Genomic DNA, 12428 nt, shown 5'->3' on the forward strand with positions numbered 1-12428 from the left:
GTGTGCAGCTCAGTTGCCCTGATTTGAAATCAATAGATTCGTTTCTTTCTACAGGGTGCGAGGGTTGAGAATTCAGCCAAAAATTTGAAAGTAATGGATCAGATGCCACCATCTGTGCCAAGGCAAGTTATAAATGTGTTTACTTGTAATATTTTATGTCACATCTGAGAGCTTACACAAGTGGTTCTTTCTAGTTCGGCCAGTAACAATAAAAGTATGACTTTCAGAATCCACGCCAGGGCCAAAGTTGGGAATGTAAAAGATTTCAGCTACCTCACAGTATTTTTAAGTTTTTTTCTTCTCAGTCTAGTGCTTGAATGTGTCATTGTCTCTCAATGCAAGGCCTTTTATTTTTGTTGCAATTGTAATTTCATATACATGCTCTCACACTCTCTCTCTTACACACTCTCTCTCTCTTACACACTCTCTCTCTCTCTCGCACTCTCTCTCTCACGCACTCTCTCTCACGCACTCTCTCTCACGCACTCTCTCTCACGCACTCTCTCTCACGCACTCTCTCTCACGCACTCTCTCTCACGCACTCTCTCTCACGCACTCTCTCTCACGCACTCTCTCTCACGCTCTCTCACTCTCACTCTCTCTCACATGCACACTCTCTCTCACATGCACACTGTCTCTCACACGCACACTGTCTCTCACACGCACACTGTCTCTCACACGCACACTGTCTCTCACACGCACTCTCTCTCTCACACGCACTCTCTCTCTCACACGCACTCTCTCTCTCACACGCACTCTCTCTCTCACACGCACTCTCTCTCTCTCACGCACTCTCTCTCACACGCACGCACTCTCTCTCACACGCACTCTGTCTCTCACACGCACTGTCTCTCATACGCTCGCTCTCTCTCGCGCTCTCTCTCTCTCGCGCTCTCTCTCGCGCTCTCTCTCTAACACGCTCTCTCTCTCTCACACGCGCTCTTTCTCACACGCGCTCTTTCTCACACGCGCTCTTTCTCACACGCGCTCTTTCTCTCACGCGCTCTTTCTCTCACGCGCTCTTTCTCTCACGCGCTCTTTCTCTAACACGCGCTCTCTCTCTAACACGCGCTCTCTCTCACACGTGCTCTCTCTCACACGCGCTCTCTCTCACACGCGCTCTCTCTCACACGCACTCTCTCTCTCACACGCACTCTCTCTCTCACACGCACTCTCTCTCTCACACGCACTCTCTCTCTCACACGCACTCTCTCTCTCTCACGCACTCTCTCTCACACGCACGCACTCTCTCTCACACGCACTCTGTCTCTCACACGCACTGTCTCTCATACGCTCGCTCTCTCTCGCGCTCTCTCTCTCTCGCGCTCTCTCTCGCGCTCTCTCTCTAACACGCTCTCTCTCTCTCACACGCGCTCTTTCTCACACGCGCTCTTTCTCACACGCGCTCTTTCTCACACGCGCTCTTTCTCTCACGCGCTCTTTCTCTCACGCGCTCTTTCTCTCACGCGCTCTTTCTCTAACACGCGCTCTCTCTCTAACACGCGCTCTCTCTCACACGTGCTCTCTCTCACACGCGCTCTCTCTCACACGCGCTCTCTCTCACACGCGCTCTCTCTCACACGCGCTCTCTCTCACACGCGCTCTCTCTCACACGCGCTCTCTCTCACACGCGCTCTCTCTCAGTCACATAGTCCAAATCACACCTAAACACACCCAATCTCACACAAACCTCCAATCATACACGCCCCAATCACACCTAATCAGGTTTTCAGCATCGCCACAGCATTGAAATAGACAACCCTTGTTACATACACAAATTACATCCTGTGTGATGATGACTGTAACAAAATATCTGCCTCTTCCTCCAGCTATTGGCAGTCTGATACTTGGTTGACCACACCACTCTCCTCCAATGGTCCTCCTTCATGGTGTAATTGGATTGGACTTCTTCATGTATTTCATTTGCTGGACCTACTTGGGAATGAGAGGAACCAAGTGGATCACGTTTTAGTATGGGGGACCTTTCGGAGACAGTGACCAGGAAAGTTAGCAAAGAAATGGCAGATGGAATACAGTGTGGGAAAGTGTGAGTTATGCACTTTAGTAGGAAATATAGAGGTATCTAAGGTTTTAGGTGTGATTTGTAGCTCAGGTTGTGGGTATTGTAGTTGGTTGGTTCACCAAGCTGGTTTGTTGTTCCGCAGACGTTACATTACCCTGCTGGGTAGCATCATCAGTGCAGTCGCTGATGAAGCGCTGTTGTGTTTTCCTGCCTGTTATTTAAACTCTGGTGCCTGTTGAGATGGATTACCTCACTTCCGGTTTTCGTTCACAGTGGAGTGTATTTGGGGCCTAGCTCTATGCGTTCAGAATAGAGGCATAGATGATTCTCTAAATGGGTAAAGAATTGGAAATCTGAAGCACAAAGGGTCTTGGGAATCCTAGATCAGAATTATTTTAAGGTTAACAAGCAAGTTCAATTTGGCAGTTATGAAGCCAAATGCAATGTTAGCATTCATTTCAAGAGGACTAGAGCTCAAGAGCAGAGATGCTCTGCTGACGCTGTATAAGGTTCTGGTCTGACCACATTTGCATATTGTGAGCAGTTCTGGGCCCTGTATCTAACAGAGCATGTGCTGGCATTGGAAGGGGTCTAGCGGAAGTCTTCAAGAATGATCTCAGGATGAAGTGCTTGCCAGTTGAGGAACCGTTCAGACTCTGGGTCTGCACTCAATAGAGTTTAGAAAGATGAGGAGGAATCTTATTGAAATTTACAGTATATTGAAAGGCCTGAATAGAGTAGACCTGGAGAAAATGTTTCCACTAGTCAGAAAGGCTATGACCTGAGAGCATAGCCTCAGAGAAAAGGGATGACCTTTTATAGCTGTGTTAGGAGAAATTTCTTCAGCCAAAGTGTGGTGAATCTGTGGGACTTATTGCTGCAGAAGACAGTGGAGGCCAAGTCATTGAGATCGTATTTAAGACAGAGATAGATATACAGACAGATTCTTGATTTAGTCAGGGGATCAAGTGTTACCGGGAGAAGGCAGGAGAATGGGTTGAGAAACATTTCAGCTCTAATCCAGTGGCTTAATTGTGCTCGTGTTTCTGATGGTCTTAAGTACTGGAGAAGTGCAAATATTGCACCTTTGTTCAGAAAGGGCGTAAAGATAAACCCAACTACTCCATGCTAATCTGTTTTGCCTTGGAGGTAGGGAAGCTTTAGGCAATGACAGTTTAGGATAAAATTAATCATCATTTGGACAAATCTGGTCAATTATGGAAAGTCATCGTGGATTTGTTAAGAGTGAATTCTGTTTAACTAACTTGCTTAAGTTTTTTTGATGCAGTAAGGACAAGGTTAATTGGGGTAAATGCTTTTGATGTGATGGAATTCCGAAGATAATGTTAGACTACCACAACAGATTTTTGAGCAAAATTAGACCTTATGTAATAAAAGTGACAGTAGCAATATGGAAATAAATTTGGCTGAGTCACACGAAATATGGTCTCGCTGAATTAGTTGTTTTTTGACGTGGAGGATAGGTTATGGCAGTTTTTTCGAGATTAATGTTCAAATGCCTAGACTTTTTGATTTTTATTGGCTAGATCCTTTGTGTATAGGGGACAATTTTAAATTTTGCAGATATGAAACTTGAAATTATTGTGAATTAGGAGGATAGCATACAATTTCAAAAAAACATAAAAGCATAATTCTGATATATGAATTAAGAAAGAGACTTCTGCAAGAATGAAGCACATCTAGCAGCATCTGTGGAGAAAGAAGCAGAATACGGATTTGAAACAAAAACTTTGTTTCTGTCTTCCCAGACGCTGACAGACCTGTTGAGAATTTTCCAGACTTTTTTTTTATTTCGAAAGGGTATATGTGGGATTGAGCAGCAAAGAGGCAAATGAAATTTACTGCAAAACATTGTGATGCGTTTAATTTTGGTAGGAAAAGTATAGAGAAGCAATATGAAGTGTAGGGTTTAGTTCTGCATGAGATGCTGGAGCAAAAGTACCTACATGTTTTTGGACATAAATCATTGAAGATATTAGAACAGATTGAATGGGTGTTTAATCCTGAGTTTTATTAACAGGGTCACAGAAAACAAAAGCAAGGAAGTTGTGGTAAATTGCTAACTTGAAATCAATTGTATTGCTGCATTTGAGTCTGACCACCACACTTGGAACTGTGTGAAGACAAAGCGCTGAAAAATGTCATGTGAATATTATCAGAGATTAGGAACTGCAGTTAGGTGAAAAGATTGGGGAAATTAGGACTAGGTATGGAGCTGGATGAATACGACAGACCAAGCAGCGTCATAGGAGCAGGAGAGCTGACATTCGGGCCTTGACCCTTCTTAAAAATTTTCTGAAGAAGCGTCTAGGCCCGAAACACTCCTGCTCCTATGATGCTGCTTGGCCTTCTGTGTTCATCCAGCTCCACACCTTGTTATCTCAGATTGTCCAGCATCTGCAGTTCCTACTATCTGGGGGGAAATTAGGACTGTTCTCTTTAGAAAAGAGGAACCTAACAGAAGACTTGATAGAGATACTGTTCCCATGGGTAAAAAGATTGAGAACCAGAAGGCACAGATCCAAAGAAAAACATTTTCATGCAGTGAGTGCTTGGGACTTGGAATGCATTGCCCAAGAGTGTGGTGGAAGCAGTGTCAGTTGATTTTGTTCAAAAGGCAATTGGATTATTAACTGAATAGGGGAAAAAAATGCAGGATTTTAGCATAACAAGCAGAGAAATGGAATTAAGTGCATTTCTCCTTCAGAGGGCCAGCACAGATATGATACAGTGATCGGTTACAGAACAAGCAGATACCATACTTTGATTCAATATACATATCAGTATTTGGCTTTAATTTCAGCATTAATAAGCCTGAGGTATGACCTGATTTGATTAAACAACTAATTAAGAGTGCAAATTCTATCACCTTGGAGCAATCTCACATCTGTCCTATTCAGTGTCATGTGTTTGTAATCTAAGGAGCATAGCCAGTTATTCAAGCCTATAGACTTGCTCTCCTTGGACTGTGCTTATCTCTGAAATGAGCAAATGTGTTGCTGTTGTTCTGCATCAGAGAGTAAAAAAGATTGTAGATTTGAAAGTGCACTTCATTACTAATCCTTGTTGTTTCATCTTAGGTTATACCGGCTCTGTCAACCACCTTCTGATGGAGACATATGAAAGTAACTTCTTTTGTAACGGCTTTCCAGGACTTCCCAGAGAGCCAGAACTGTTAGACATTGTACAATTATATTGTGTCTGTATTTTGTTACAGTAAAACTGTAGAGCATCTATATATGTACAGAAAGCAGCACAGAGGCAGAGCTGTTCTTTTGCCCATATTTCCATCAATAGCACAGCGATGGTTGACTATCCCAACCTGCATCAATATCTGGATTTATTGTAATGACTTATGGAACAGCTATAAAATTAAGAATTTTTGTATATGCATACCTCATCATACATATAATTTTTGGATCTTGGTGACTGGCTTATGTCAGTGTAGTGATGGGTCCAGGCACATCTTTTTGTCAGCATTGGAATTCTACTGATTTACATATACATCTCAAGCTAAAGACTATGCACCAACCATGTTGTTAGAAACTAATGCTATTGCACATATAAGACTGTAAGAGAAGTAAGATGCTATACAAATAGATTGTTAAGATAGCAGAGAATATCCAGCTATTTTTTATAAAAAACCCATTATATAATATACTCATGAGACCATCTATGGTACTGTACACATAACTATTACATGTTGTGTAGCTACAGAAGGCTCTTATCCTTCTGCTTAGCTAGAGCATCTGATACAACATGTACTGTTAACAATTCATTTTAACTGAACAAACAATGTAAAAATTCCCTTGATTATAGTTACACCCTTTGCTATTATGCTTTTTGTTTTGCTTCCAAGACAGCATTATTGAATGTGGTCTACTGGAATTGTCAGGATTGTGTTTGTTCTGGTGAATCAGTAGTTCAATTTTCCATTTAGTTACTAAAATCAGCTATTATCAACACAAGCTGAGTTAAAATGAAAACTAATATGTTGACCTTTTCAGATAGAATTACATTAAAATCTAAACCGCCTCAAATTTGTGAAAGCTCCCCAGCCTGTTTTGTGCATTCTGCCTTAATTTTGCAGGATCCAATTTCAAAGCCTACAAATTATGCCAGTAAACATGACTATTTCTGATATTTATATTTCTGTCACAAATATCTTTATTATTATAGCTGGCAGTATTGCTATCTACTTGTTCTAATTTGAGTGTCAACTGGTGAATATCCAACATCAATTTGTTTGCATTTTTATTGAAATTATGACAACAGATGACTGAATATTCCCTATAGTTGCAATCATGAAAGTTTGTTTTCATCTGAGTTCAGTACTTAATTCAAAATTCTTCTGTAACAATACCAAGTGACACAAAACCTGTTGACCTGAATAAATAAGGGAAGAACTGGAGTCTAACAGACATGTCGTGAAGAAAAACTGTGGACCACATTATTTTAGCTTCTGCACATCTCAGTTTTCAGTTTGAAATTACTATTGTCATGGTAGAATTATTTGAAAACTAAATAATCTGATCTAATTGTTGTTCTGTTTCTTGTCACAATTAACAAGAGATGATTTTGTGAGCATTTTGTTTTTAGTATTGACTTTTTAAAAAAAAAATTGTTTATTTGCACAATAGATAAGTGTTGAAGCAGTTGTCTCAGGGCGAAAGGTTAATTGGTTAAATTTTGAAGCCCATTTCTAGTGCCTTAAAGCTAGAATTATAAGCTCTTGAAATTCACCTGCTTTACTAGGTTGAAATTTTGATCAGTATTAACATGGTAAATATTCTGTTGTTATAACCTATTTTCTTTTAAATGTAGAATATCTTCTCATGTAATTGTTTCAAGAGTTAACTTGACCATTTTATTGGCTGAGCAGACACTTATTTGTACATATGTTTTAAATTGTGAATTAAAATTACTTGGGCTAGAATTGAGGAAGATGATAAAAGTGGAAAAAAGACTGCTTTTGATTTAATTCTAGTTCAGAGTCTCATTTTCCTAATGTTCCATGATTTCTGATCTGATCATTTGCTGTACTGTCTGTAGTCCAGAGAACAGATCATTGCATTACTCCACTCTTCATCATCTCCACATTCACTGAAGTAGTATATATTGTAATTCATTGATAAATGTGTGACTTATTTGCAATGCACAAAATACTTAGTTCAGCTGAAACACGGATGTTCCGTTAATCAGCAGAGAGAGACGTTGCTTCCTTTCAGCGTTATATTTAAATAGTCTTTGATATTTTCAGTGTTGTTTTGGTGCAGATTGGTAGTAATTCAGACCTGTACCCTGCAGAATTTTAATGGATATATTACAATGATACCTTAGTCGGATAGAATCTATGTGATGAATACTGTGAAAATGCAGTAGTTTTTGTTTTCATTCTTTAAACATCTTCTTCCAATATTCCCTTCTTTTCCCGAAGCTGTTTGCTGGATGTGACCACATAAATTGTCACCCAAAAATTTAATTTCCTGACAGTGTTCATTTCTTAGTTGAGATTGGGATTTTTGGCAGATGTTCTCATAGTTGAGTCTGTCTTAAGCCAATCTCCACATAGACAGTTTTTCCACCAGAGGCCACTGGATAGCAATTGGTGACATTTTTCCCCATGTTAGCTCAGTGATGCTGAGTCACAGCCTTTTATAGATTTTGCTTAGACACTGTGTGGAGTTTTATTTTTACACAATGAATAGCTCAATTAAGAAATAATGGACACTTTTAATTGCCTCCTAACTCATTTTTCCTATGTTGCGCAATATTAATTCATTACAGCTTAAAGAAAATTGTATTCTTAGCTCACTATGTACTGGACTAAAATTCCAAATTAGAGGAAAATCTGAAACTGGGTCACACAATTCTGAAAATTTCATCTTGGTCAAAGTGAATATTTTAACAGCTTCATGTGATTTCAAGTGTCTCTGCTCAGCCTGTATTTAGGTCAAGTATTGACTATAATGTGATGATTAAATCCAGTAGAAAATTAATCCACTGAATTTGGACCTCAAATTGTAAACCTTTGTCATAACTAAAATAACTATTAATAGAAAATTGTACATACAGTTACACTCTCATTTTGAAATGCTTAGTTCTGCACAAACAGAGAGTGATACATAGTTATTCTGACTCTTGTCTAATCTCTGGTATGATGCAATTACTTGTTTTAAACATTCAGGAACATTAACACAATTCTGTTTCACTTCAAGTCCCAGATTGCGCCTCTTCTTTGGAAGATATCAATTCACAGATCTGTAAAACTAAGACAATCAATTTTCCAATTTTAGATTAAAGGACCAAACCCTTGTAACAGTTTCTGTCATGGCCAGTGCAATACTTTTTTTTAATCAAAGATCTGCAAGGAAGAGGTGCACTTTCATCTGGTGACTTACTAAAATTTGACAAAGCCATTGTTGTGTATAATGCTAGTAACCATTGTTTTGCTATTCTTGTAAATACATCAGGCTCATGATGTAGTTTTCATTCTGTAATTCTACAGTTGTACAGTGAGTGTTTAATTTTAAATGCTATTTTATTGAAATAGTTAGATTGTCAGTTTTAACCTGTTAGCAAATAAATTTTTATTTACATTTCAGGCTGTATGTGCCTTTTAATCCTGTTTGCATTTCATAATTAAACTGCATAATATTTAAAGAAAAAAATTACTATCCCAAAATATCTAAAACAGTGGATGATCAATCACAGAGCATGCTTACTTATTGAAATGTCCAACGCATTAATCATTCTACAAGATAGAAGGTAACTTAATGAAATTATGTATCATTTTGTTACAAAGATTTTAAGCTATTTTCTGTTCTTATGTTTGATCTGTTGCATTAGTTTCTGTGAATCACAGAACTGAAGTGTATTTGCAGAGTGGACATTCATAGTACTTTTAAATAAGCACGTTGTAACAGATCACTGCAAACATGTAAGTTAGTGCTGTGTGGGGTATGGCACGTGCTGGGATTAGCTGCATGCTCCTTTCAAGTGTGCTAACTGATGTAATACTTGACTTCTTTATTCAAAACATGGCCACTGAACCCTGAATTGTTACTGATTCTCATCTTAGAATCATCAGTGACACAAGCACAAGCAAAGAAACTGGAACAGTTGATCATTTGTGAAGTGAAAAGGAGATTTAGATTATATGACTAAATTAATAAAGTCAAAACTGTAGTTGAATGGGATCTTTCACTGTTTGCAACCTTCCCTGTTTCATTCTGCATCTTTCCATTAAAATTACTGAAGTCAAAGGAATTAGATATATTTAGTGGCATTATGGAAGTAAGAATTGTAGACTGTTTGAAATGTAACTACTTTGTGGCCAATAAAGTATTTCACGATGATTATGAAGCTGTACCTACTTCTTAACTGCATGTCTCAAAGACACCAGTTCAGTGAAACCCTAATAAAATCCATACGTATGACAATTCAGGTCAACTTCAATTTATTTCTGTTCATATGTTAATATTGACTCAACACGCCATGAACCATGCTCACCCAGTCATTTTCTCTGTCCTTGACAAGATAGTGTTCTGTTAATTCTGTAATAAAACTTCACTGGAATTCCAAGATATTTTACATCATGGCAAATGAAAAGCCAGAAACTTCTTCATTGAGTCTGCTGACTGGGTCTCCTTTTGAAAGTTCAACAGAAGCCCTTATGGTGTTGCAGGCAACAGATGCTGATCTGAACAGCCTCAGAGGAGAACCCGACAATGGTGTCTATTTGGTGCAAAGTTAGCTCATACTTTGCTGATGGCTGTAAGGCAATTTACCCTATCCTGGACAAACTGATTTTTGTTCTCTTTTTAGCTGAAGTGCTATCATTGAAAGAAGCTGAAACCATACTTTTAAAAGCAACTTGTTGCCTTAAAAATATGAGTGCAAAAGTCTCTGGAATTATGCTAGAGAATGGAATTAGGGACATTGCAAAGAGGAGGATGAGAAAGAACCATTCCATAAGATTGTGGCTGATCTGATTATAACCTCAATGAACATTCATAGAACCCCTACACTGTGGAAACAGGCCCTTTGGCCCAACAAGTCCACACCAATCTTCAGAGCATCCCACACAAACCCATCCCCCTATAACCCACCTCAACTACACATCCATGAACACTGTGGGCAATTTAGCGAGGCCAGTTCATCTAGCCTGCACATCTTTGGACTGTGGGAGGAAACTGGGGCACCCGGACAAAACCCATGTAGACGTGGGGAGAAAGTGCAAACTCCCCACCTTTCTCTAATCACTGTTCACTTCCTTAATTATCAAGAATCTATGTTTCTCTGCCTTAAAAATATTCAAGACTCTGCTTCCATTATCTTTTCAGAAAGACTGCTTCAAAGAATTTTGACACTGTCAGGGAAATAATTCTATCTAATCCTCTATTTCAAAAGGACAACTCTTGATTTTGAAAGTAACCCCTCATCCTAGATTCCCCCATTGGAGTTAGTGTTCTTTCCCCATGTAATATGTTAAGACCGCTCAGAATCTTGTATGTTTTGATCAATTCACACCTTATCTTTTTCTAAACTCCAGTGAATAAAAGCCTATCCTGTTTAACCCTTTATCATAAGTCCTCCCCAGTTTTAAGCATTAGTCGTCTAAACCTTCTCTGACCTGACTCCACACGTTTTCATCTTTCCTCAAATAACGTTATCAATACTGTGCACAATATACCAAATTCAGACACAGCAGTCCTGTGTATGACTGAAATATAATTTTCTTACTTTTGTTTTTAATTCCGTTTATGATCATATGGTTCCCAATTTATTCAGTATTAGTGCCAGTGTCCCATGAACTGAAATCCATTTCCTACACTAGCCATGCATTGATTTCTGATGAAAGGTCTAGGCCCAAAACATCAGCCTTCCTGCTCCCATGATGCTGCTTGGACTGCTGTGCTCATCCAGCTCTACACCTTGTTATCCCTTCATCTCTCTAATCTGATTTACACTATGCCTACTTGCATATGGCGCAGGTAAGAATCTGGAGGTGATGACAATTCACATTCTGCTTTTTTGATGCTTGGCTCCTCATACTGATTGTTGTTATAATCCCAGCTGATGTCATTGTTAGATAAGTCAGATCGACACCTATCTTGATAGAATAGATTTTGTTTCATTTTTAATAAAACGTTTACTTTCCGAAACATAAGTGCATGATGCTGCAGATTTTACTTTCACAGTAAAACGTTGTTTATGCACAAAAAAGATAAAAATAGAAACCAAACTATCTACTCAAATTGAAAGATTTTAATCTCACATTAAAAATATAACCCCATTAGTCCGAAACTATCTTTTGTGAAGTTAAAAGAGAAACAATAGCTTTTGTATAGTAACCAAAACACCACGCAGGTTGTACTCACACCACAGTTTCTGATTCTAACACCTCAGAAGGTTTAAAACACTTGTGACTTTAAGTTAAAGATTGGAACTAAGGATAACTTCTTCCTGGAGCTATTATACACCTGAGCTCAAATATACTCAGCTTTAAGTAATCTCTTCACCATTTTATACTGACTCCTTTGGTCCAGCAGTAACACTAACTCATTATTTAAAGATAATCTAATTTCACTATATCTTTCCTTTCTTAGGAGCACTGGCCGAGACAGCTGCTCCAAGTACTTCACAGTACTGTTCAAAACTCAGTTAAACTAAAAAGAAATCTATCAAGGAATGTTTCTCTTAGGCTTAAGAAACTTTTCCTGACTTTCTAATTTAAACTTGTTTATCTTATTTGGTTGTGACACCCCATAAATATCCACAAAGACCAATTAATTCTAAAGTTAGACATCAGAAATTGATTTTAAACGAAACCACCATGGCTGTAGAGACACCTACAAGTTAATTGTTAACTTCAGACACATAAAAAAGCCCATATTGCTTACTATTCCAGAATCCAAGAATCCAAACTTGTAATATTGATGATAAATACTACAGTTTACGTTACACTGATTGGAACCTCTTCTCATTTTCTGCCATTGCCACCTACATGTTTTCCTGTGTCAGGATTCAGGATATCTGTTCATTTTTAGATAGAGCCGTGCAGTGAGACTGGATCCAAATCTCACTGTACATTTCGATCAAGAAATGAACAGATGCCCTGATTCCTGACATAGGGCTGGAAACTCAGTCATCTAGACTATGCTCTTTATTACACAGAGCAATGTCAGTCTTCCTTACTGTACTGCCCCTGCAATGTTTGAGATCACATTTCACAGCTCATTTTAATTGGGATGTGATTTTTGTGGTTTGAAATTTTATAATAGAATCTTGAAATTTTACTTTGCACAATTATTTCATCAGGAAAGTATTCCCCACCCTGCCACAGTCTTTCCTCCTTGATTCCCATCAAATAAATGTGACC

The 12428-nt window shown here is 38.7% G+C and overlaps 1 protein-coding gene across 3 annotated transcripts in view; it reads left to right on the top strand.

The window, feature by feature from the left end:
• Positions 1-9465, top strand: part of prex1 (phosphatidylinositol-3,4,5-trisphosphate-dependent Rac exchange factor 1) — a 288042-nt gene extending 278577 nt beyond the window's left edge. For all 3 annotated transcript variants that reach the window (XM_059652808.1, XM_048549909.2, XM_048549911.2), the window contains 2 exons: positions 55-122; positions 5125-9465. In XM_059652808.1, coding sequence (XP_059508791.1) covers positions 55-122; positions 5125-5167 — 111 coding nt within the window. In that variant the 3' untranslated portion in view covers positions 5168-9465. The remainder of the gene's footprint in view (positions 1-54; positions 123-5124) is intronic.
• Positions 9466-12428: the final 2963 nt, after the last annotated feature.

This window comes from Stegostoma tigrinum, chromosome 19, assembly GCF_030684315.1.
Source record: "Stegostoma tigrinum isolate sSteTig4 chromosome 19, sSteTig4.hap1, whole genome shotgun sequence".
Lineage (NCBI taxonomy): Eukaryota > Metazoa > Chordata > Chondrichthyes > Orectolobiformes > Stegostomatidae > Stegostoma > Stegostoma tigrinum.